Here is a 27823-nt window from a genome sequence, read left to right on the forward strand (position 1 = left end):
AGAGTATGTAAAAGAGAGTAAAGTATAAGACTGGAAAGTAGGAAGGGGCCAGGTTGAGAAAGGCTTTAAAATCCAAACTAAATATTTAATATTTGATCCTGGAGGTAATAGTGAGCCATTGATTTTTACTTAGTAGAGAGTTATTTGGTCAGATTTGGACTTTGGGAATATCAGAATAGCTGAGTGGATAATGGACTAGAACAGGGAAAGATGAGAAGACTGAAGAAGCATCTAAGATGTAAATTCACAGATGAAGGAAGAAGAATGGACAGCACAAAGTCTTGAGATAGAGGGACAAATTGGGAGATGAGGTGATAATGATCTTAAGTAAGGCAGAGGCCACAGGAATGGAGAAAAGGGGACAGATGAGATGGTACAGAATTAGCATCAACTATACTTGATAACTGAGTGGATATAAGAATTGAGGAAGAAAGGAGAGTTAAAGATGAATCTTGAGGCTGTAAAGCCAAGTGATAGTAGGGTGGGATGCCATCAACAGAAACTAGGGAGCACAGAGCAGTTTGGTTATTGAGCAAAGCAGTATTCCATGACTTTAGCTGCAGAAACTGAGGCAGTCAATGTAAATGGGGCACAGAAGAGGTGATTATCAGCAGTATGTTCCACAGAGAAGCAGTCAGCCGTTCCTTCAATAAGAAAAGATGGCCCACACAAAGCAGACTGCTCCTAAGTCCACTGGTGGCAAAGCCCCATGAATACAATTGAGCACTAAGGCTACCAGGAAGAAGTGCCCCCTCTATTGGTGAGGTTCAGCAGTCTTATCATTAAAGGTCTGGTGCTATGGCCCTTCATGAGATTTGTTACTAGAAGTCAAAAGAGCTTTTGATCAAGAAACTTCCCTTCCTTTGTATGATGAGGGAGATTGGTCAATACTTCAAAACAGACTTTAGTTTCCATGTTGCTTTTGATACCCTTCAGGAGGCTAGAGAAGTATGTTTGGTGATTTTACTTGAAGATATTAACCCATGTGCCATTCATATCAAGGTAAGTCCAAAAGACTAATGTCTAAAAGATGTGTCCAAAGACATCCATTTGGCTCATAGGATATGGGAAGTCCTTAAGTGAAGGCAGTTTTTTGGTGCTTTGTAGTAAATTCTGTACAAATGCTTTGGCTTTATTACTTGTTTGGTAAAAAACTGTTTCTGTGTTGTATTTGTACTTAACATCATTCCTTTTACTCAGGATGAATGAGAAAAGTGGTTGTTCACATACTTCAACATTGTTGCTTAGGAGTGTCAGGTTGCTAATATGCAGAAAGGATGGGAGATAGTTCTTGCTATTCATGATGCACATTTCTATATGTTAATGACTTGCTGGCTATCTAAAATCATAAGGTACAAAGTCCTTCTGTAATATAACTGGTTATGATCCTTAAGAAGAAAGAAATTAAGAAGTCTGGAGGGGTGATGGATTTTGGGGAAAATATAATGAGTTCCATTTTGGACATGTTGATTTTGAGATGCCACAAATTCAGGATTGCAAAATAGTGTGGAGGGAATTACTACTCTAATAAAACTCAAGGAATAACAGGGTAACAATACGGAGACAAATTATTTTTGAAATATCTCATACTACACATTATGTTTCATGTGCACCAATCTTCTGTATGTTTTTAAATAGATTTAAATGTGAAACAAAAATTATTAATAAACAACGAACATTTTATTATGTCAAATATAAGAGAAAGAAAATCAGAGCTACTGACCAAAGAGAAAAAAATGAAAGGAAATTTGATTATGTACTACAAAATAATTTTTTTTTCAAAAGAAAATGCAATGCATCTAAGATAAAAAGGAAGGAAACAGTGGGTTATCTCTTGTTAAGAACATTTATACTAAAACCCAGATATCCAAAATTTAAGGAATGGACAGTTTTTTAAGAACAATAAATAGTTGTTTATACCTTTTGACCCAGTGATTACACTATTAAAGTACCATAGTAACACAGATTTAAAGCTGGAAGCCACACTCCTCACTTTACATAAGAATAAACTGAGGTACAGAGAACCCAAGTGTCTTGTCCAGGGTCACAAAGTGTCTGAGGCAGGATTTGAACACAGGTCTTCTGGACTTAAATGTCTTATGTTCTATCCACTATACCACCTACATCCTTCACATTTGTACTACACTCTCTGGATCTGTTTTTTAAAGTCTCTCTCTCTCCACCCCCCCCAAAAAAAATTCACATTTTATTTGTTATAGCAAAAATCTGGCCAGAATGAACCCATGTTTCCAACTCTTGGGGAATGGCTAAACAGATTATGGATAATTAAAGATTAATATGCATCATAATTATCATTTTATTCACACACACAAAAAAAGAAAAGAATTGCACCCATTCTGGTGGAGAAGACAGCATACAAACAAGATAAATACAAAGTAATTGGAGGTAATCTCAGAGAAAAGACACTAGTATTGAGGAGACCAAGAAAAGCTTCTTGCAGAAGGTGGGATTTTAGCTAAGACCTGAAGGAAGCCAAGAGAAGAAAAAGGGGGGAGGGGCACTTGAGGCATAAGAGACAGCTAGTAAAAATGCATGGAGTCTGGAGATGGAGTATCTTGTGCAAGGAAAAGCAAAAAATGCCATCTTCTCCTAAACCTCTTCCTCTTGGAATCCCTGATTTTGACATGACTCAGCTCTGTTGAGTGCTCTAGCTAAAAACCACCTTATATTCATCAAATTCATGAGGTTCTAGCTTCATAATTGTTCTCTTCAGTATACGCACTCCAATGGTAAAGGTTCTTATTCATGTGAGACTTTCTCATAGTTGTTACATTCATAAGACTCCAGTGTCAAGTCTCTGAAATCCAATAAGGTACGGGTTAGTATGGAAGGCCTTTCCATACCACAATCATTTATAAAGTTTCACTCTAAGAAGCAGTCTCTGTCACTGAATAAAATGTGGACTTAACAGAAGTTCTTTTTTCACATTACCGTTACAGCACTTCTTATAAGAATGAGTTCTTTGATGGTGAACAAGCAGTGTGTTGCCAGGAAAAGTATTTATTCTTAGCTTTTATAGGTTTTTTCTCTGTTATAAATTCTCAGTGTTGGGTAAATTGTGAGGACCAGGCAAAGGCCATTCCACAGTCATTACATTTATAGGATTTTTCTCCAGTTTGGATTCTTTGATGTTCAATGAATTGTGAGCTCCAGCAGAAAAGTTTTGCACAAGAATTACACTTGTAAGGTGCCTCTCTACTATGAGTTTTCTGATGTACAGTCAACTGTATGTCTCACTGAAAGGCCTTCCCACATTCATGACATTTATAAGGCTTTTTCAGTATGAAGTCTCCAATGCCTAGTCAGGTGTATTAGGGCATAGAAAGCCTTCCCACAAATGTTACATTTGTAAGGCTTCTCTCCAGCATGAGTTCTTTGATGTATAGTTAACTATGACCTCTGATAGTAGGCCTTTCCACGTTTATAAGATTTCTCTCCAGTATGTGTTCTATGATGTAAAGTTAACTAACAGCTTTGATAAAAGGCCTTCCCACAATCATTCCAAACCTTACAAATGTAAGGCTTCTTTCCAGTATGAGTTCTTTGATGTATAGTTAATTGCATCCTCTGGTAGAAGGCCATCCCACAGTTATCACATTTGTAAGGCTTCTCTCTAGTACAAATTCTCTGAAATAGATAAAACTATGATTTCTGGGAAAAGGCTTTCCCACCAACATTGAATTCATAAGGCCTTTCTCTAGTATGAATGTTCTGATCTATTGTTAACTGTGAACTCTGGTAGAAAGCCTTGCCACAATGGTTACATTTGTAAGGTTTCTTTCTAGAATAAATTTTCTCATGTTCGTTAAGGTGGCTTCTAAAGGAGAATGTCTTTCCACATTTGTGACGTCATGAGGCTTCTTCTTACAAGTATGCAGTTTCAAATGCAGAGTCAAATTTGAACTCCAATGATAGGCCTTTGCACATTCATGACACTGATAAGGTCTCTCTCCAGTATGCACAATCTGATGTCAAGTAAGGTATGAGACTGACGGCCAACCCACAAAACTTACCTTCATGAGACGTCTCTCCGGGAGTGTGTATTCATACGTGTTCAGTTAACCGTGAACTCCATCAGCATGCTTTCTCACAATTATTACATTTGTAAGGCTTCTTTCCAGAATGAATTATTTAATGTTCTTTAAGGTATTTCTTACAGGGGAATGTCTTTCTACAAACATAACATTCATAAGGTTTCTCATCAGTATGTAGTTTCTAATGTTGATTAAAATGTGACTGCTAGATGAAAATCTTGCCACCTTCGTGACATTTATAAGCCTTCTCTTCAGTACAAATTATCTGATGTAGAACTAATGATGAACTATAAGATAAAGCCATCTCACAATTGTTACATTTGTAAGGTTTTTTCCTAGAATGAATTTTCTGCTGTCTTTTAAGACATTTTCTATATGGTAATTCCTTTCCACATTTCTGACATTCATAAGGTTTCTTCTCTCCAGCAAACAGTTTCTGGTGGTGAGTCAAATGTGAACACATTCATTACACTTCTCTTCAGTAAGTATTCTCTGATGTTAATTAAGGTATAAGACTGAATAGAAGGCATTCCCATAATGATTACCTTTGTAAGGCCTCTCTTTACTATGAATTTTCTGGTGTTCAACAATGCATGTTCTCCAGATGGCTTTTGTATATTCATGACTTTTATAGATTTTTTTTTTTTTTGGTGAGGCAATCAGGGTTAAGTGACTTGCCCAGGGTCACACAGATTGTAAGTTTCAAGTGTCTGAGGTCACATTTGAACTCGGGTCCTCCTGACTCCAAGGCCAGATATTTTCTTTAATAAGAATTTTGTATGAGAAATAATGGATGAATTGTGTTTTAGTTTACTTCTACAGATAGTTCTCGCTTTACATAAGGAGACAATTCTGCAGATCTCTACATAAAGCAATTCTGAGTTTGTTCCTACCCACCCACTTCACTTAACCTATAAAACAAAGGCATAGAGAAAATAATATGTTTATGCAAGTCATAAAATGTACTAAGATGCAGACATATTAAATACTTTAGCATGATAATAAACAGAATTATAAAATGAATGGCAAAGTTAATGATAAAGAATGCATAGTACTGTACAGTAAAAATAACATACATGTACAGTATGTTGCCCCTTTCCCACATACTACACCTAGCCTTTATCACTGGTGGTTGGCTGCACAACTTTTTTTTTAATGAAGCTATCAAGAGATGTTTGGACAGTGATTCTCTTTTTTCCCTTGTATATCTGACTATAGCAAGCAATGTTATCCTCAACTAGCCTTTGAACTTTAAAAAAATCTTGAAGTATTTGGATCCATTTTTCTCAGTACCAGAAAAAAAAAATTCACTCATATGATGAAACACTTCTGCCAATTGTTTTATTGTGAACCTTTTTGGTTCGATCTTGGGCTACAAAGCTTCTATTTCTTCTTCTGAAATCTTTGCAGCTAGCAGCTCAATCAGATCTTTACTTGACAGTTCTTCTCCATGAGATTCAATCAACTCTTCCACTTCATTCTCATCCCCTTCTAGCTCCAATTCTTGTGCTAATTTTACAATCTTGTTACTCACTGTTACTTTCATCTTTGTCAAATCCATAAAATTCGGGAACTGTGGGCACACTTTTCCCCAAAGTCTCTTCATGCATGTTTCTATTACATTTTCCCATGCTTTAGCAATATTCCAAATTGCATGGTAAATATTATAGGACTTCCAGAAATCTCTCAACATCAAGTCGTTATCTGCATCCAAAGCTGCAATTGCCTGGTCAAATGTAGTACATAAATAATATGCCTTGAAATTCACAATTCCCTGATCCACAGGTTGTAATAATGAGGTAGTGTTAGGGGGTGGCAGCTAGGGGCCTGTGGAGAGGACTACTATGGTTGTGCTTGTTGGGGATAAGAACCCAGAGGAACCGTTTCCTGTCATACTATCTCATGTTTCTAGTCAGGAAAAAAGTGGATAGCCCTTTGTGGCCATTGAGCACAGGTTCCCTCTTTAGAGCTATATGTATCCTCAAAAACCACCAAGTTGTTGTCTCTGATTAACACAAAGGTTGTAGGAGCATGGTAAGCGTAAGGTCTGCTTGCTCAGTTTAGACTTCAGAGACAGAGAAGTACTTCCTTTATACCTGAAATTACTTCCCCTTTACTACTCTTCATCTCTGTCTTTGCCCTTTAAGATCTTCAATTCTAGGGGCAGCTAGGTGGTCCAGTGGATAGAGATCCAGCCTTGGAGTCGGGAGGACCTGAGTTCAAATCTGGCCTCAGACACATGATATTCACTAGCTGCGTGACCCTGGGCAAGTCACTTAACCCCAATTGCCTTGCAAAAACAAAACAAAACTTTAACTCTAAGTCTAAACAGGGAACACAGCATCATAAAGGTAGGTTGCTTAATTTTCCTAACTTGACTTTGAGATCATGGCCACAATTCAGATCTATCAGGAATACAGATGTATTATCACCCTTTGTTAAAGAAGGCAAAGGTTTCATATATCACTGCCACATGCAATTTTATTCTAAACATGGCCCAATACAACAACAGTGAATACAGATTGATCATATCTCTATCTGAAGTCTAGTGTAGCTGTTAAAGGAGTAGGATTTCAAAAATGAAAGGCATAGTTCACTACTGTAGGCTCCACTGATCTTTGCCTCATTAATAAAGGCCTTATAGTGCTACTACAGAGATGTTCAGATTTATTCCCATAGAGAACAGATAACTATTCACATTTGATAACCCAGTTTATTAATCAGAATTCAATATATATTCCATGCTGCAATTCCACCTGTAAAATAAATGCAATCTAGTGGTCATGTAACTGAGCTTTTATATAAAACATTCCCACAGAGCCAGGTCTGTCATGGCCAAATAAAACTCCTAACAACATAAGTAACTTAGAGTGAGACAAGGGAGTGAACCTCTACACTTAATGGGCCACCTGAAAAGTGGCTTGTCACAATTGTCCACAATTACTGACAGCCTCAAAAGTATAAACAAATAGGAAAAACAGTGATCAAGTCTATTGGAGTTTGAAATATAGGCACTTTGGATAGGAGAAAAAAACGATTGCATTTGCACAGAGAATCTCTGATAAAGCTAAGAATGCTAATCAATATGGAGAAAGTTACTTTGTGTAAAAGGAAGAATTATCTTAAAAGTTGACCAAAGGTCCAAGGAACTGATCCATCTTTGTAATGGTAATTGGTAAGTCTGAATCATTAACAGGTAGTATACAAGTCATTAGAATCAATAAAACAGGAAGTGACAGCAGAGAACCAGAACTCTTCATTAAAACCAAGAAACAGTTTCTGTTTTAATCAGGATCTGGATGAGAAAACAAAATCAAAACAACAAAACCAACCCCAAATCAAAATACTGTCTATATACAAATAATCTTCTTCAAAATTACAGTTTACAAATGAGAACACTAATAATTGTATAGTGAGTTATCTGCTCCCAAAATAAGCAGAACTTATAGAAAGTAAATTTTTGATTTTCTTATTTAACAAGGTAATATGCATGGTAACTGCAGCTTCTGATTCCTTTGAACAATTATGTTATATAGCTTTTGTTGCTACAAATTCTATTGACAAACACCAAAAAATGAAACAGCCTAATGTAAACAGTCTTAACCCCCTTTAAGACTGAATGCCCCTCAGCTAAAGATCAGAACTTAAAACTTTTCCCCAGACCACATATGTTTATATTTTTATAAAGTGTATATAGAGGGTAGTTAGGTGGCACAGTGAATAGAGCTCCAGCATTGGAGTCAGGAGGACCTGACTTCAAATATAGCCTCAGACACTTGACACTCACTAGCTGTGTGACCCTGGGCACGTCACTTAACCCCGATTGCCTCACCCAAAAAAAAAAAAAAAGCAAAGAAAGTATATGTAGAAAGCTTATATGATTGCAGCAAACTATACCACCAAACACACCTTAGTTGCAAGGAAGAAATTACTTAACAGCTCTAGTTCCAGCAATAAATCACATAACTTCTTTTTAAAAAATAATTTATTGTCTTTTTTTTTTTACATCATCATAGTTTTCCCCTGTATTTCTCTCTTTTCTCCTCTGAGGCAGCCATTCCATATGACAGATGGTATTTTTTTAAAAGATCAAAAAAAAGGGGGGGGAGAATCAGCACAAGCAATCAATACTTTCAAAAAATTTTGAAAACATGTTCAATGTGCAACATTTACGGACTTCCTATTCCCCTAAAGGGTGTCTATGAAGGGCTGGATTGGGGTTGTCCTCTCATATCTCTTCTTTTGAGCCAAACATTTTTTTAAAAATAATTTCATAACATTCACTTGTGACATTTTTTTTTGTGGTCACCTTTCCATCTATATTATTGTAATCATTGTGCACATTGTTTTCTTGGCTCTGCTTACTTCACTCTGCATCACTTTACATAGATCTTTCCATGCTTCTTTGTATTCTGTATTAAATCACATTCACAGTTTCTTATAGCACAGTAATATTCCATTACATTCATGTACCATGATTTGTTTAGCCATTCCCCAACTGATGGATATATACTTTGTTTCTAATTCTTTGCTATCACAAAAAGTGCTGTTATAAATATTTTGCTGTATATGGCATTTTTTTTTCATATCAGTGGCTTCTTTGGCGTATAAGCCAGTAATGGGGTTTCTGGTTCAAAGGGTATGGACATTTTAGTTACTTTATTCACATAATTCTACTCAGTATTGTTTTCAATAGTGTGGTTCTAAAATTTTAATTTCTTAAATTTTTTTTAAATTTCATCTTGAATATCAAATATGTTTGCATTTTCACCCTATAACATGCTGAGTTTGTAATTTTTAAAAACAAACTGCAGGAGAGGCGGAGCCAAGATGGCAGAGGGAAAGCAGTGACTTGCTTGAGTTCTCCCCCTAAACCCCTCAAAATACCTATAAAAAATGGCTCTAAACAAATTCTAAAGCAGCAAAACTCACAAAAAGACAGAGTGAAACAAATTTCCAGCCAAAGACAGCCTGGATGGTTGATCAGAAAGGTATATTGCACCGGGCAGGGAGAGAAGCGCAGCTTGGCATGAGTGTGCAGGCTGCAGCCACCCTGGAGCAGGCCTCAGAGGACTGAATCACAGGCAGCTGTGGCATTATACAGACTTCTCAACCCATGAACGCCAAAGACAACTTGGAAGGTCAGTGGGAAAAGTCTGTGACTTCGGTGAGAGAGCAGCTGGGTCTCAGCCACAAGTCATGAGCGCGGCCCGGGGCTGCGGCTGTTTCCTGAGCTTCCGGCCCACAGACTGAGGGGGAATCAAGTGGCTGATCAGAGGGGGATTGCAGGGTTTTCTTTGCCAGTGTTGAGGCAGGAATCTCTTGCTTTACTGGTGCTTGGATCTGGGTCAGAGTTCTGAAGGGCGGTCCTGGGGCAAGGAGGAATGCTGGTGTGGTGGAGCTTGTTGTGGTGGTAGAGAGAAAATACCTTGCACCTTGGAAGAATTGAAAATTTTCAGATCCCTAGAAGTATCTCTGAAAACAGCTGTACAAACCCCCAAAGCTTGGGACAGCACATTCTCCACATTGGAAGGAGACTTTTACCTTAACAAAGAGTTTAAAACTCAAGTAATTGGCCAGGACCATGAGTAAGCAGTGCAAAAAAAGTCAGATTATATTATCTTATTTTGATGACAAAGAAGATCAAAACATACAACCAGAAAATGACAACGAAGCCAAAGCTCCTACATCCAAAGCCTCCAAGAAAAATATGGATCAGTCCCAGGCCTTGGAAGAGCTCAAAAGGGATTTTGAGAAGCAAGTAAGAGAAGTAGAGGAAGAACTGAGAGTGATGCAAGAAAATCATGAAAAACAAGTCAACAGCTTACTAAAGGAGACCCCAAAAAATACTGAAGAAAATAACACCTTAAAAAATAGCCTAACCCAAATGGCAAAAAAGCCAATGAGGAGAAGAATGCCCTAAAAAGCAAAATTGGCCAAATGGAAAAGGAAGTCCAAAGGCTTACTGAAGAAAATACTTCCTTAAAAATTAGAATACAGCAATTAGAAGCTAGTGACTTTATGAGAAATCAAGACACTGTAAAACAAATCCAAAAGAATGAAAAATTAGAAAACAATGTGAAACATCTCACTGGAAAAACAACTGACCTGGAAAATAGATCCAGGAGAGAGAATTTAAAAATTATTGGACTATCTGAAAGCCATGATCAAAAAAAAAGCCTAGACATCATCTTTCAAGAAATTATCCAGGAAAACTGTCCTGACATTTTAGAACCAGAGGGCAAAACAGAAATTGAAAGAATCCACCAATCTCCTCCTGAAAGAGATCCCCAAAGGAAAACTCCTAGGAATATTGTAGCCAAATTCCAGAGTTCCCAGGTCAAGGAGAAAATATTACAAGCAGCCAGAAAGAAACAATTCAAGTATTGTGGAAACACAATCACGATAACACAAGATTTAACTGCTTCTACATTAAGGGACTGCAGGGCATGGAATATAATATTCCAGAGGGCAAAGGAGACAGGATTACAACCAAGAATCACCTACCCAGCAAAACTGAGTATAATCCTGCAGGGGAAAAAATGGTCATTCAGTGAAATAGGGGACTTTCAAGCATTCTTGATGAAAAGACCAGACCTGAATAGAAAATTTGCTTTTCAAATACAAAACTTAAGTGGAACATGAAGAGGTAAACAGGAAAGAGAAATCATAACATATTAAGGTTGAACTGTTTACATTTCTGTTTGGAAAGATGGTATTTATAACTCATGAGACCTTTGTCAGTATTAGGGTAGTTGGAGGGGATAAAATTATATGTACATATATATAGATACAGATAGATAGATAGATAGAGGGCACAGGGTGAGTTGAAAATGAAGGGGTCATATCTGGAGAATAAAATTAAGAGGTGAGAGAGGATTATACTAGGAGAAGGAGAAAGGGAGAGGTAGAACGGGGTAAATTATCTTACAAAAAAAAACAGAAAAGAAAAAGCTCTTACAGTGGAGGGGAAACAGGGGAAGGTGAGAGGGAATGAGTGAATCTTATTCTCATAGGATTTGACTTAAGGAGGGAATAACATATACATTCAATTGGGTATGGAAATCTGTCTTACCCTACAGGAAAATAGGGAGAGAAGGGGACAAGAGAGTAGGGGGATGATAGAGAGGAGGGCAGAATGGGAAAGGGGGTAATCAGAAGCAAATACTTCTGAGGAGGGACAGGGTCAAAAGAAAGAATAGAATAAATGGGGGGGAGGATAGAACTAAGGGAAATATAGTTAGTTTTTCACAGCATGTCTACTATGTTAAGTGTTTTGCATAACTGCACATATATAACCTATATTTAGTTGAATGCCTTATCAATGAGGGTGGGTGGGAGGGAGGGAGAAAATTTGGAACCCAAAGTTTTAAAAACACATGTTTAAAAAAATGTTTTCAAATGCAACTGGGAAATAAGAAATACAGGAAATGGGGTACAGAAATCCATCCTGCCCTACAGAAAAATTGAAGGGGAAGGGGATAAGAGAAGAGGGGGAGAGATAGAAGGGAAGGCAGACTAGGGGAAGGGGTATTCAGAATGCATGCCATCTTGGGGTGGGGGGAGGGGTGAGATGGGGTGAAAATTTGGAACTCAAAATCTTGTGGAAGTAAATGTTGAAAACAAAAAAATAAATAAAAATTAACATAAAAAAAAAGCAAACTGCAGGAGCCAAGAAAATAAAACAATGTAAATGGAAAAAACAGCCACACACACATACACACACAAAATCAAAAGTAAATATTTGATTTTTATAACAAAATTATGAAGATCAAGCATGACTTGAATGAAGAAATATGAGAAAGCATCCCAACAACATTTTTCATAGAGGTGGGAAGTCCAGAGGTGTTATACATTGCACATATTTTTTTTAACGTTTCAATCAGTTGTACTGATTTTTTTCCTTTTAAAAATATTGTTTGTTATTTTTGATGGCTCTTTAGGAGGGGCTGGGGGAAGGACATTATGGGAAAAATCTTATTTTTATTAATATTGTTTGATCTAGCTTTATGTGGCTAAAAAATTTTCTAACCCAGAGCTTACAGTAGAGGTCATGCTGACCAACTTCAGACACTCTAGGGAAAGTCAGATAGCTGTAGGGAATGCTTAGATTCCATTCAGGTCTTGTTTAGGGTGTTCTGGGTTGCCCAAATATGAATATTTATACTCTGCTGATATACATCCAAACTGCCCTTCTGTCCGCTTGTGGCCAATCAGGCAAATATCTTTATGCTCTTGTCTGAACTCTATATAATGTGACCTCACAAAGACTTGAGGAGAGAGCTACAATCTTTTCCTGGCTCTCTCCTTTGCCAAATAAGTTAATAATAAATGAGTTTCTTTCTAAAACTATTTCATATTTTAGGGTTTGCTCTCAACTAACAATTCTGGTGTCAGCAGTGGGATTTCCTGATGGTCTCCCTGAGAAAATCTGAAGGTTCTCCAAGACCATGGAAGTGTAATAAGTCTCTGTGATCTTAGGACTGAGAAAAAGTGGAACCTGACCAACAAAGGATTAAATGGGATTAAATCAAACACAGTTAGAACCTTGTAAGTCCTCTTGGATTCAGGTCAAACACAGTCTTGGCTCTTGAGTAGGAGGATTAGTACTGAGGACTCTGGATGTCCAGAAAATTAAATTTGGCCTTAGCCCAGGAAAAGACTCAGCATTGTTAGAATTAGCTCAGGTGCCCTGCTTGATTGGCAAACAAATAATTCTGTTGGCATGATCTAAAGGCTTGGTGAGCAGCTGCTACAATCTGGTTAAAGTTAGATTAGTCCTTTGGAAGAGCTTTCTTTTTCTTTTTTCTTCATGTATTTCTCAATTGTCCTGTGATAGCTTATCTGTAACTGAGTTGTAGCCACTCTGATTTACTGATGAACATGGCTTTTTGATCCACCCCTCAAAAGCCAGTGTCACTGGTTAAACCTTGTACCCTACTGGGAAGAAACTGGGACAACTTTATGAGATATCTGTGTCTTGTCTTCTTCTGGTTAATTGATTGACGCTGATGATCCAGTCACCCAACATTAGTCTTACATTCATTCACTTAGGATGACCCTCACTCAGTAAGGAAAACTTGAATTTGACAGGTAGTAAAGCAGGCTCTGACTAGGGCTTCCACTTCAGAAGATCTACAGTGTGCACAAGGTCTTATTTACCTTGGAGAATTTTGAAGAGGAACACTCAGACACCTATAAAGACTACTGTAAACAAGTACAGAAAGGGTGCTTAGAATGGGGAAAATTAATTAAGCCTCATACCTAAAACATCCTTCCAGGTATCAAGCAGGGACTTCCTTCCACTGATTCTTTGATTAGATTTTTTTTCCATGGGAGTTAAGAGGAAAACATTCAAGTTACTGTCTTTTTCTCTGCCTTCACAACCTGGTTGGAGATTGCAGGGATAAAAGACAACTATGAAAAGAAAGGAAATCTTTTTCCTGGTTTGTAGAAATTTATTGCATTATAAACTATTAGAGACTAAATCTGTTAAGTGAAGTTTAATATTTTGACTGTGAATTTTCAAATTATGGTTTAAAGATTTTTGTAACTGCTAAAATGTGGATTTTTTGGAGATTTGATGCTAGGATTAAGATTATTGGCAAACAGGCAAAAAATACATGCTTCTATTACTCTCTTCCCTTCCTGGAAGGCAACAGATGCATTGTTTTTGTAGGTAACTTCATTAACTAAAGAATAAACAGAACTGAAGCTAGGCTAGTCTGAAATTATTCAATAGAATTTAGTAGTTTAGGAAAATTAAACAAAGTCACCTAAATTGAAACAGACTGCAACTAGAGAAGTAAAAATTTAGCAATTTATTGGTATTATATGAGGAAATCTCTACAGGATTCAGTGGAATGTTAGACTAGAATATGATTGGGAAATAAGATGAAATGGACTTAAGTAGTAAAAATAAAATGTTAAATCTGAGTTTAATAAGAAAGATGGAATTTTGAAATTTGTAGGGCTTTAAAGTCCATTGGAAGGAAAAAAAATGCCACAAAAGAGGTTTAAGCAAGTAGAGATAAGAGGAAAATCAGGAGAATCTTAAAGAAAAGTGAAATCCCTTTGTACTGATAGTGTGAATGGAGGGTAAAGTGAGAGTTTGATGCTTTGGAAAAGAGATTGGAGAAGGTGTTTGGTTTTTTTTGTTTGTTTGTTTTTTGTTTTGAATGTCAAGATAAGAAGAAACTTTTTGGAGAAATGCCTGTTAGTAATTTCAGACAGAATGTATTCTATCAAGTTAAAACATTTACCAAATAGACATTATATAAATTTGCAGCATGAAATTTTTAAAGTATAACACACTAAAATTCTGGCCTTGAAAGACCATTAGAAAGGTGTGTCCCAATTTTTAGAGCCTATGGGCTCCAAAAGATGGGGATGGGAATGTAAGACTGCTACCATGAATCTTTGGAAATGAGCTAATTAATAGCAGTGAGCTCTATAATTTGAAGTACTGGCAGCTAATGGCCCTTGGAAAAATTAAGATTTTGAATATTACCATTTGTGATTGTAAATCCAGTTTTGAGTTGTCCTGAAACTAAATTATAATGTGGTCTTTTAAAGTGAGATGCATTCTTTCATTAGGATAATTGTGGTATATTAGAACTTAATGTAAAATATACTTGATGTTATATTAAGACCATATGCTTTGAAAACTGCACAGAATAGGAAAAGGTAAGATCCTTTTGACTCAGTTTCTCCATTGTGAGATTTCCTTAAACAGGAAAATTTCCTACCTCATTCAAATCTAGCCTCAGACACTATCTGTCTCCTGAGAAGGTCACTTCACTGTTTACTTCAGTTTCCTTATTTGTAAAATGGCGATAATAATAGCACCTACTTTGAAGGGTTGCTGTATCAAATAAGAAAACTGTAAAATGGTTAGCACAGTGCCTGGCACACAGTAAGCACTATATAAATGTTAGCTATTTTTATTATTAAGTGTAATTAATCTATACTGGTTTTAAATGTGATTAGTTTGGAATGCCAAATTGATAGATAGATGAGATGATTTTCTATTTAAGAGGATTCAGAAATAAATTCAACTGAATTGGTGTCATTTGACTGGCAAAAAGTTTGTGTTATGTTCTAAAACATCATATTCTTTATGTTATTGTTAGGCTTCTACTTTTTCTTGTGTGTGATTTTTTTTTAAATGATTATATGAGAAATGCTGTTAATTTTAAAAATGATACCCAGAGGGTGATACAATTCTATCATTAGAAAAGTAACTACTCTTTCAATTCAAACATTGTGAGCAGAAAAAAATGCCTGGAAGGCTGGAGATTAGGCAGGAAATGGCCCAGCAGGAGATAGAAGACCCTCTTAGCTTCTCACTTACTTTCCTATTCCTTTTTCCTCTAGGGTCAGGAGCAACAGGAGATGGAAGGCCAGAAGACAAAGAAAACGTGCTCTGGTTTGCAGGAGAGGTTCTCCATACCACCGCTGAGAAATCAGGCAGGCAGTGAGAGGTCAAAGTTCCCTTGTGCTGGCAGATGGAAGTCCACCTGCCCCTTGCTACTTTCCCCCAGGGATATATGCATAATGGACAGAAGGTCTATCTCCTCTTCCCACCAGAGGCAGAGGCTCCTATCTGTGCCCCTTTCATCAAACTCCACCTTTTATCTTTGAACTCTCTTTCACTAATTGCCCTGTCCTAAAAACAAACAAAAAACCCTTAGCCTTGCATTTTGTCAAACTACTATCAAATATTCTCCTCTCTCTGGTCATCACTTTTTTTTTTTAAAGCAACTGTCTTGCTTACTGTCTTCACTTCCTCCTTTTCCTTGACTTTTCAACCCTTGGAAGTCAGATTTCCAAACCCCACAATTGAATTAAAATGCTCTTTCCCAGGTTTCCAAGGATCACTTAAATGCTTAGTTCGATATCCTTGTCTCAGTCCTTCTGGACTTCTCTGCATCATTTAATAATGTGTACCATTCTCTCCAGAGTACCACCATCTTTTTCCAGTCATAGTTGTATAATTTTAGTGTCATCCTTGATTAATCCTCTTCTTTTAATTTCCATTTTCTCTCAGTTGCTATGCATTTTCAGTCATAACTCCACATATTTCCTATCCATTCCCTTCTCTTCATTCACTATTCTGGTTCAGGCCCTCATCATCTCTTCTTTGGGCCACTGGACCTGGCTCCTAATTGGATTCCCTTCTTTGGATCCTCCGGTCTCTAATCCAGAGGTTCCCAAAGTGGGTGATACCACCCCCTGAGGAGAACCGGACAGATCCAGAGAGGCTGTAGTAGCCTCAAGTATAATGGGGCCGGGTGATGAATAAAAATAAGGGGGTGGTGGAATCATAAGGAAAGAAAAGAAGAAAAAAATTTAAAACCATTCATACGTTTCATCTGTTGTGTAACAGAGTTAATGTTGTAGTGATTACATTATTTTCCAAATAAACACACAAAATGCAAATTATAACTAATCAGTGGTCAAGTCTGCCAACAGGTCTTAACAAGCAAGTGTTGGCAGGTGAGCATATCTTGCATTGTCAGGAAGTCCAGCATGCATCAGCAGGAATATGTATGTGTAATGACTTATTTACAATACGATACTATACAGTTATAAGAAATTTCAATGCAGAAAAAAACCCCACAAATTTATAATAAATTACTAAATTTAAGATGTCATTGAAAAAAATTATATTTTTTTAAAATGATGCAAATTTTTAAAGAATGTTAAAGGGTTAAAGAAAATAGATTTCTAGGGAAGTGCTGAGTAATTTTTTTTTAAGGGGGCAGTAGGCCAAATAAGCCTGGGAACCTCTGTTGTAATCCATCCTCCAATTAAATATTCAGATGGATCTATGAACTCATCAACATGGATATTCCCCCCAGCATTACAGATTTCAACCTATCCATATCTGCCCATCTAGTATAATCCTTTTCTGTATCTTCCAATAAGTTTGCTAGAGGGAGGTTCTATCCAATCTCATAGTCTTTTGGAATCCCATGGTTATAAGTGGAACTGTTAGGCTGTGTATGACTGTTTGTTTTTTCAAATGACCAGACCATCTATTTGGAAGGGGGAAAAAGTTGTACTGAGGTCTTTTGTCTTTACATCACAGTCATTTCAATTTAAACAAAAGCATTTGATACAGTGACCCCACTGGGTCGTGTATAAAACATTCTGACCTAGGGGTGCCTTGAAGCAGTACAGATTGGAATTGGTACTGAATAAGATTAGCTGTGCTTTGAATTACAGCTATGGTACAATAAAAGAACCAGTTCTAGTGTACCCCTGATCCTCAAGAGTGTCTGCTAAGGAAATCTTGGCAGGTTCCATAGGTGACAAATCCTTTATTTTGACCTCTTTCTACTGACTAGGAAGAGGTATGAAGAAAGGGAAAATTGATCTAGGCTCCAAGAAACCCTGCACCTTGCTCTTTGAAAGCTTTTGTAGTTTTTCTTCTGCTAAGTTACCATTTTCTTGTCAGAGGGCCATTAAGAAAAAAAGTAAATTGGTAAATCCTGTGTATGGAGGAGGTGAGGCAGTGAATGAGCAGGGAAGCTTACAAGTGTTGGAACAAGGACTGAGAGCACAAATCAATGGGATGTCCAATTTTGTTAATTATCAAGCATATTTCAGGCCACACCTCTTTAAAGCATGAGCAAAGGGGTACCCGCTGGTACAGAAGAGATTAGAGCACAATTCACTGGGCACCGAGTACAATTAATGCTAGGGGAAAAGAAAACTCTTACTACTCTGTGATGGAGTACACTGGTTTGGTGGCCTGAGGTTAGTGTCACCTGGTGGCCAAATTCTATACTATACCCCAATCTCAGCCCTCCTGGTGGGTTAATTAAATAACTACAAGACAGCCTGGGCACTTTGTAGATTAAAAAAAGCAGGGAAAGGACCCACATGTAAGTGGATGCACCCCCAATCAGTCATCTATGTGTTAGAACCTGCTCTAGGTGATGGAAATACAAAAATAAAAAAAGATCATCTGTTGCTCCTCCCGGCAAGACGCTTACAATCTATGGGTCAAGGCAACAGGTACCCACAAGTGAACATACCAAGCAAACACGTGGTTAGGTTGGGAGCAGAAAAGGCCCCACGTGGGAAGATGAGCTTCAAATGAGCCGGGAAGGAAGCGGCAGATCGATGGATTCGGGTAAAAGTCGCTACCCATCCGCACACTGGAAGCTCTGTCGGTGGAGACCGGGTTTTCCGTGTGGTCTTGGTGTTCGGCACAGGGCTCATCGCAAAAGAAGGCTTAATAAACAGACCCCCGCCCCGCCCCAGCGACTGGCAGAAAAATAATTCCCGCCATCTCCCAGTAGCTGCATGCCTCTGTCCTAGGCATGCGCACAAACCTCCTCAGCTCTCCGACTCCACTTCCGGAAATCCCAGCCTCAAGATCTCTATTCTATCAAGATAGCGGTTGCTACGGAAACATTAAGAGGCACCAAAGTGCAGCATCCTTGGGCTGTGGAGCCAGTTGAGGGAGAATGGCCGGAAGGGGCGGGAGGAAGTGCGCTCCGACGTCTCTTCCGGTTCCTCTCTGCTGTCACTCAGGCAGCCTGGCCTCATGGACTTGCTTTGTGTCTCCTCCTTGTTCCCTGTCCCGGACCCGGGAGCTGGGGCTCCTCCGGCCTTCGGCCCTCCCTCCGACCCAACGAGTCCCGCGGCCGCTCCTGGCGAGCCGAGCTGCCCCCAGGGATCGGGGGTGTGCGCTGAGCGGAGCCGGCTGCCAGGCCCTGCCTCGGGGGTCTTTGTGAGTGCGGGGCCGGCGATTCTCTTGGCAGGTGCCTGGTCGGGCCCTTTCCTGGGCTCGCCGCCCCCCGCCGGCCCTTGAGTCTCTCTCGCTGCTCCCCGTCTGCGGGGAAGGAGAGCTGGCGCAGCCCCGGGTTCTGCTCCCCCTGAGCACTCGCCTGCCACGTCCTGGTCAGGCTCCCCGCGGTCCTCACAGCGGCTTTGGGGCTGGAGCCGCAAGTGCCCCTCGTGTGCCTGGTCTTTGAACCTCCGGGGTCTGGGTTGTTCGTGAGCTTCTTCTGCGGGAGGAGTGGGGTGAGAGGGGCTGGTTCTGTCCATGATCTGGAAGGGGCAAGGTAGTCTAATGCTTGTCTTGGGCCGTTTTTCTTTCCCAGTTCTGCCTTCTGAGCTCTCTGCCCTTCTCCAGGGTGGGAATGGCCCCTGTATTCCTGACAGCGCCAGGCTGCAAAGTGAGTTCAGTTTGTTCTTGAAGAAATACTTGTTTCTTAATCTTTGACCTAGAACCTAAGAAATGGGGTCCATCTTGTTTAAGCCAGGCATTAAGTCTTCTTGATAGATAGATAGATAGATAGATAGATAGATAGATAGATAGATAGATAGATAGATAGATAGATAGATAGATATAGATATGGGGCACAGGGTGAGTTGAAGATGAAGGGGTCATATCTGTAGAATAAAATCAAGGAGTGAAAGAGGATTAAACTGGGAGAAGGAGAAAGGGAGAGGTAGAATGGGTTAAATTATCTCACAAAAAATGAAAAGAAAAGGCTCTTACAGTGGAGGGGAAACAGGGGAAGGTGAGAGAGAATGAATGAATCTTATTCTCATAGGATTTGGCTTAAGGATGGAATAACATACACACTCAATTGGGTTTGGAAATCTGTCTTACCCTACAGGAAAATAGGGGGAGAAGGGAACAAGAGAGCAGGGGAATGATAGAGAGGAGGGCAGATTGGGAAAGGGGGTAATCAGAAGCAAACACTTCTGAGAAGGGACAGGGTCAAAAGAAAGAATAGAATAAATGATGGGGCAGAATAGGATTAAGCAAAATAGAGTTAGTTTTTCACAGCATGACTACTATGGAAGTGTTTTGCATAACTGCACATGTATAACCTATATTCAGTTGCTTGCCTTATCATTGAGAGTTGGTGGGGAGGGAAGAAGGGAGAAAATTTGGAACCCAAAGTTTTAAAAACACATGTTTAAAAAAAAGTTTTCATATGCAACTGGGAAATAAGAAATACAGGAAATGGGGTACAGAAATCCATCCTGCCCAAAGGAAAATTGAAGGGGAAGGGGTTAAGAGAAGGGGGGGAGAGATAGAAGGGAGGGTAGACTAGGGGAAGGGATATTCAGAATGCATGCCATTTTGGGGTGGGGGAGGGGCGAGATGGAGTGAAAATTTGGAACTCAAAATCAAATGTTGAAAACTGAAAATAAAAAAAAATATGTATATATATATATATATATATACATATGTATATATATACACATATATCTCCTTGGGCTTTACTTTCCTCATTTGCAATTGGAGGGGTTGCACTAGATGGTATCCAAGATCCTTGTCTCTCTTTCTATATCTATTATTGTATGATCCTAGCCTCATCATCATCGGGTAGAATTTCAAGCTAGAGTCCAATTCCCTCATTGTAGAGATGAAGAAAAAGCCCTACAGAGAGAAATAATAATAATAATAGTTATTTATGTAACACTTGAAGATTTACAGAGTCTTTTCAGACAGCTCTTTTGGGCCTTGAAATAAATTTACAGATGACACATTAGGTAAGAGGTGAAGTTTCATCCAGGTCTTCTTGACTCCAGTTCAGTACTTAATTCACAATGTCACTTGACTTTTCTGTGGTTACACTGGTAGCAAGTAGCAGAACCAGGATTCTGTTACTGGTCCCTTAACTCTTGGGGCTCTTTCTGTTTTATACCATATCATTCTGCTTAACATTCTCCATAGCAAATGTGCTTTATACTTTGCCATTCTCCCTCTTTTTCCATCCAAAGTTAATCATTCATACTGTGTGATTGCTAAGTCCTGAGCTGGGTGCTGCAATAGACAAAAAATAAATCACATGAAAATAATATAGATTTACATCAATCTCATGAGTTACACAGCATTTTCCCCCAGAAATGTGCAGTTATTGAAAGCATTATTTCCCCATTTGACAGATGAAGAAACTGATAGAGGAGAAGTGACCTTCATTTTATCATATATCGAGGCAAGATTAAAAAAGTTAGAATAAGTTACAATATGAGGCAGTTTAAACAAGTACATCAAATATGTATTCATAGAAGGAAGATAATATAGAATTTGTATCTGAATTTTTTCCTTCATAGCCACCTTTTTTTTTTCTTTTGGCTAATCTAGTGATTAACCTTATTGGCCTCAATTCAAAAGCTTCTGTTGTGGGAGAGGCAGAGGAAAAGATAAGACTTGGTTGGCACTCATTTCTGTGTTAAGTTGAGCTCAGAAGGCAGCTGGAGAGAGAAAAATAACTGTAAGGCAATAATACAATAATGCTCACATCTAATTTTAAAAGTTAACTGTGAGAATAGCTATTCATGGAATTTTATTGTGTTAAGCTATAATGTGTCTTAAAAGTTAAATTGTTTAGGAGGCAGTATGACAGAGTGATGCATGTGGTTCCTGGATAGTGTTGCAATCCTGCCTTTTAACAGATTAACTGACACAAAGCAAGAATCCATTTTGAAGTTTATTAATCTCCTGAGGCCTAACTTTTTTCAAGTATAAACTATGGGAAATATAAATTGAAAGTGCGTACCTCACAGGCCTTTTTCACGATTCAAATGAGATAATATCCATAAAGTAGTTTGCAAACTGAAATTCTGTACAATGTTACCTATTAATGTTAAAGAAGAAAGTGCCATTTTAGGGGGTTTTAATGGTAGACGTTTGAACTAGTCTGAAATGTTTAAGGTAAGAAATGGCAGTGGAGAATGTTAATCAACAGAAATGGTATTTGACTATTGAAGGAAGATTGCCTTTTGCTTCTGATTGGGGATCTATAATACTTGAAATTTGTTAAAATATTAGGTGTCTAATAAAAAAAACCAGTTGCTATCAAATGGGCATTTGAAGGAAATGTTGCTTCTCCATTAAGAAGATGATGATGAGGTTGATTGGGGGTATGACAGCCATTCTTAGAATCATTTCTTCATCTGTAAAATGAAAATGATAATTTTTTTGTTTTGTTTTGTTTTGGTCAATTGGGGTTAAATGACTTGCCCAGGGTCACACAGCTAGTAAGTAAGTGTCAAGTGTTTGGTCTGAGGCCGGATTTGAACTCAGGTCCTCCTGACTTCAGGGCCGGTTCTCTATCCACTGTGCCACCTAACTGCCCCTTGAAAATGATAATTCTTGCCCTGTTTCACAAGAAATTTCTAGAATAAAGTACTTCATAAACTAAATACATCCAACATAGATGTGTTTTATGTAGGTATGTATGTAAAAACATACGCACACACACACACATATATAACAACTATTGCTGTTCATAAATGGTGAAAGGTACATAGTTGATACTCAGTATGTAATTGCATTAAACCTTAAACACCAGCAACTTCCCCCCTAAAGTTTCTGCCAAATTTAGGTCCAAAAGGAATTGGTGACATTCAAGGATGTGGCTGTGGACTTTACCCAGGAAGAGTGGGGAGACCTGGACCCTTCTCAGAAGGAGTTGTACCGGAATGTGATGCTGGAGAACTATAGAAACCTTGTCTTTCTGGGTAAGGACAACTATCCCCAGTACCTCAGATTCTCTTTATTGTGGTACTTTACTTCACTTATTAAAATATCATTTTCTAAGTGGTAAACATTTGAGAGTTATTGTTTGGCATGCGGAGATTAGTTTGTTCTTGTGGCCAACGAAGGTATACTCTGCTCCTTAGTCTTAGATGAATAGTCTTTCCTGTGTATAGCCGGAAACTAGCTGCTTGTTTATATTGCCTCTGAAGTTGTAACCTCCCCCATTCTCTGTCCCTTTAAGTCAAAGATTCTCCCCTAAAGATCCAAAGCAGATTCTAAGAACAAGAAAATTTCATCTTATTAGAGGGGTGGGTCAAATGTAATTTTTAGTGGCAAATCCTCTATAGGTAGCCCCAGTATTTATCAGGAACATAGAGAAATTGATTCTTCAGAGGCCCTGTAACATCCTTTGAGCATAACTCGTAAGCTTCTTTATCCCAGAGGCTGAATGAGGATGTGATAGGGACCTCTGACCTCAATACTTTTCCATTTCCAATGAACAGGACTTGCAGTTCAGAAACCAGATGTGATCTCCCACTTGGAAGAAGGGGAAGCACCTCAGATCCAGGACAAAGAAGTAGCAAGGGCCCTCTGTCTAGGTAAGTCAATGAAGACCAGACATATGGAAGTTGTAAGCCACATCTTAACTGGTCTTTCTGTGGAAGAACCAGTGAAATATTAGTATTAAGTATCCTTAAGGGCTCTCATGTCTTGAGAGAAGAGCTGGAACTATGTCATATGAGTTCTTGATAAAATAGTTTACTTACATTTGTCCTCTCTTGAATTCCTCCATTTTAGGGGAAGAGTTTTCTTCAATCAAAAATGGATCTTCCTCTTCCATTTATTCCTTGGGGTTATTTAATCTCTAGCAGCTATTATTTTGACTCATTTTTCTTCATCATTCCTTTAAAAAAATTCTTTTTTAAATTAAGAAATTTTCTCTTTGTTTCCCCTCCCTTTGTTGAAACAAAAAAGAAAACCAGACTTGAAATAAATTTGCATAGTCAAAAAAAATTCCTGTATTGAACATGAAATAAAAGTATAAAAATAGGCAGAGACAGCTACCCCTATTTACTGACGAAGTGACAACAAAAAAAACCTGAGAAAACATCAGCAAATAAACTTATCAAGAAAACACTAACAAAATCTTACTGAAACAATCAACAGTTTCAGGAAACCAGGTAGTTTGATTATTACGAGTACTAAATCTGTGAATTAATTTAAGTACTACCATTTAATATTATCACAAACAAAATATGAGCAGTGAATATCTTTTAATTGTTTAAATTATTTTTCATTTTTTCAAATATAGATCTTGAATGACTTTCTCACAGATATTGTATGCATTTTGTAGTTACTTTTGTGTGTTTTATAACCTGGTTTCCTGAAACTGTTGACTGTTTCAATAAGATTTTGTTAGTGTTTTCAGGAAACCAGGTTATGAAACGCACAAAAATCAAAGCACTTTTACAAAGCGGTAATAAAATCCAGGAATTATGAATAGAAAGGGATACCCCATTCAAAGTAACTACAAAATGCATACAATATTTGTGAACCAGTCATTCAAGATCTATATTTGAAGAAATGAAAAATAATCATTATCAAGTGTTTTTTCCTAAATGACAGCATCCTTTCTTATCCTAGTTGCTTAGATTGGTAGTGCTAATGCTTTTCAATTTCATGTAACTGAAAAAATCTATTTTATAGTTTGTGATTCCCTTTATTATTTGCTTAAAGTTCCACTCCCAGAAATTGCTGTGATATAAGCCTGGGTTTTGTTCTTTTAATGTTTTGAAGTATGATCTGTAATATTATGGCTCTATATCCATTTTTAATTTATTGTGGCTTGTGTAAGATGATCTAAACCTAATTCCAGTCCAATTTCTCTCAGGTCTTTCCAGAAGATTTTACCAAATTGTGAGTTTTTCTTCAACTAATTTTTATTTTTATGCTTATCTAACACTGATTGTGATTATTCCTGAAACACCTAATCCTGCCCACTGAATTGCTTTTGTAATTTTTAACAAACAAGTGATTTTGCTGATGTTTGTTTCATTACAAGTGGAAGTGCTATTCCCTCCTCTCCCCTCCCTGACCCTTCCTTCCTACTTAAAAAAAAATTTCCCTTCAGATTTTTGAATTTTTGTCCCTCTAAAGAAATTATGTTGTCTGGTTTTATCAAGTAACTCCTTAATGCCAATTCTAGGAAGAAATAAAATAGAGAAAGATGACTAAAGAAAAATAGCCCTGATGAATATTAATACAAAAAATGTAAATATTCTGTCAAATTTAAGCAAAGAATATATAGTAGTACATCAAAAAATGTAGACAGTTTTTTTTTTTGATAGGGAAGTTGAGATAAGACTTATCCTTTCAAATTCTACAACTCCCTTATCAATTTACTATCTAGTTCTCCATACCATCTTTTCCAAACTTTTTGATCCCTCCTCAAACTTCCTGTGGCTTCTCCTACCCCCACCCTCTCAAATGAGATCCTTGCTTCATATTTTACTGAAAAAATTGAAGCCATTCCCCAAGAGCTCAAAAACCCCTCACTTGATCCTTATATCCCCACTATCTGTCATCCTATAGATCTTCTGCCCTTTGCAGCTAAACTCCTTGAGAAGGCCATCTACAATAGATACCTCCCCTTCTCCTCTTACTCTCTTCTTAATTCCATAAATCCAGCTTCTGATCTCAGCATTCAACTGAAACTACTCTCTCAACAGTTACTAGTGATCTCCTAAATGCCTAATCAATGAACTTTTCTCAGTCCTCATTCTTCTTGACCCCTCTGTTGTCTTCGACAATGTCAATCACTCTGTTCTCCTTGATATTCTCTTCTCTCTAGGTTTCTGAGATACCACTCTCTCCTGGTTCTCCTCCTACCTATCAAACCTTTCCTTCTCAATCTCCTCATCCAGGTCATGCCCAGTAACCATGGTTGTCCCACCGGGCTCTGTCCTGGGCCCTTCCTCTATACAATTTAACTTGGTATTCTCATCACCTTCCATGAATTATTATCAGCACATCTGTGCTAATGACTTTCAAATCCAACCCTAACCTCTCTGCTGATCTCTAGTTTTTCATTTCCAACTACCTGTTAGATATCTCAAACTGGAAGTCCTGTAGGCATCTTAGACTCAACATGACTAAAACTAAATTAATTATCCTTCCCATTAAACTCTCCTCCCTTTTAAACTTCCATATTATGGTTGAGGATTCCATCATCCTCCAAGTCTTCCAGGCTTACAACCTAGGTGTCATCTTTGACTCCCCACTCTCCCTCCACCTATATCCAATCTCTTACCAAGATCTGTAGATTCTACCTTTATAAAATCTCTTGAATAAGCCCCTTGTCTCCTCTGATACTGCAACCACACTGGTGCAGGCCAAGATCACTTTATGCTTGTACTATTGTAGTAAGCTGCTGGGGGGTCTGCCTGCCACTTATCTCCCCACACCTGTCCATCCTTTGGCAACCTGTCAAAATGATTTTCTAAAATGCCACTCTGCCCATGTCACCCCCATAGTCAATAAACTCCAGTATTTTCCTACCTCCAGGATCAAACATAAAGTCCTCTGTTTGGTGTTCAAAGCCCTCCATAATCTAGCTTCTCCCTTCACCTTTCCAATCTTCTTGAACTTTATATACCCTGTCCCACCATGTACTCTTTGGTCCAGTGACACTGACCTCCTGGATGTTCCATGAATATACTCCATTTCAGCTCCAGGCATTTTTTCTCCATCCCTGGAATATTCTCCTTCATTGTCTCCATATCCTGGCTTCCCTGGCTTCCTTCAAGTCTCAGCTGAAATCCCACCTGTTACAGGAATCTTTTCCTATTTCCTCTTAATTCTAATGCTTTCCCTCTGTTAATTATTTCCTATTTATCCTGTACATAGCTGGTTTGTACATATTTATTTGGTTGTTGTCTCCCCCGTTAGACTGTGATCTCCTCAAGAGCAAGGATTGTCTTTTACCTTTCTTTTTATCCCCAGCTCTTAACACAGTACCTGATGCATAGTAAGTGCTTAATAAATGCTTGTTGACTGACTTTCAGAATTAATTGAAAACATTTACATTTTTGTTTATTTCAGATGGGAAAACTAGACCTGGAACTGAGGCAACTCAGGAAGGACTCAGAAGGAATAGTTTCCATATCTCTAAAGTGGAAAAAACCTGGGAATATTATGTGAAATTGAAGGGACTACAGAGGAACCAGGAAGAGAAACTTTCTAGGTGAGTAAAACAGTCACTCAACAGAAAACTCAGCAAACATGGTGCTATTTTCAGGCTAAATTTAATACCTTAGCAGTTGTCCATATATGAAAATATCTCCATAAATGTGATATACATTAATAGAATTTCTAACAGTATTCAGGTTTAAGCAACTGAAATTTGAATATACTAAATATAAAAATTTGTTTAGTTTATATTTCAAGTCATTTTAGTAGTTTAGAGCAGTGACCACTAATCTATACATAAGGATCCCTGAGAGCTCCATATTGAATTAGTTTTAAAATGTATTCTTATCTATGTTTTATTGTATTTTTATTTATTTTATTAAATGTTTTCAGGTTATCACATTTTAATCTGGTTTCAGCCACATGGGAGTACTATGGGCTGCGTGTGGCCAGGGACACCTGTTTGATACTTCTGGTTTAGAATATCTGTATAGTAGATATTTTGTGAATATTACACATATAACTACAATTCATCCATTACTTCTTATATGGAGTTCCTTTTGGAGAAAGTCTTCATAAAAGTAATGAATACAAAAAGGCCAACTGGAATACACATCTTTTTGAACAAAAGATAATTCATAGTAGAGAGAAGCCTTATGAATGTATTGATTGTGGGAATCCTTTTTGGTTCTAGCTTTACTCAACATCAGAGCTTATATATTGGAGAGAGTCCTTATGAATATGGAAAGGTCTTCTGCTGGTGCTCACAATTTACCCAACATCAGAGATTACATGCTGGAGAGAAACCTTATAAATGTCATGTATGTGAAGCAAAATTCCCCTATAACAAATACCTTAATGGCAGTCAGAAAATTCACACTCTAGAGAAGCCATATGAACATAAAGATTATGTGAAGGCGTTTGACCAGAGGTTACAGTTATCTCCATATCAGAAACTCAATACTGGAAAGAAACCTTATGAATGTAATGATTGTGGGAAGGCCTTCTGCCAGAGTTCACAGTTAACTGGACATCAGAGAATTCATACTGGAGAGAAGCC

General features: G+C 37.9%; 1 protein-coding gene across 2 annotated transcripts in view; it reads left to right on the forward strand.

Moving 5' to 3' along the window:
- The first annotated feature begins 18592 nt into the window (after positions 1-18592).
- LOC114045457 (zinc finger protein 501-like) overlaps positions 18593-27823 on the forward strand; it is a 10900-nt gene continuing 1669 nt past the window's right edge. The window contains exons 1-6 of one of the 2 annotated variants that reach the window (XM_027865481.1): positions 18593-18801; positions 19175-19249; positions 22421-22556; positions 23079-23174; positions 26677-26818; positions 27458-27797. In XM_027865481.1, the coding sequence (XP_027721282.1) occupies positions 18616-18801; positions 19175-19249; positions 22421-22556; positions 23079-23174; positions 26677-26818; positions 27458-27797 (975 nt within the window). In that variant the 5' untranslated portion in view covers positions 18593-18615. Of the gene's footprint in view, positions 18833-19174; positions 19250-22420; positions 22557-23078; positions 23175-26676; positions 26819-27457; positions 27798-27823 lie in introns of both variants that reach the window. The other variant, XM_027865482.1, reaches the window with a different exon arrangement.

Source organism: Vombatus ursinus, unplaced genomic scaffold (genome assembly GCF_900497805.2).
Source record: "Vombatus ursinus unplaced genomic scaffold, bare-nosed wombat genome assembly UNPS02014778.1, whole genome shotgun sequence".
NCBI lineage: Eukaryota > Metazoa > Chordata > Mammalia > Diprotodontia > Vombatidae > Vombatus > Vombatus ursinus.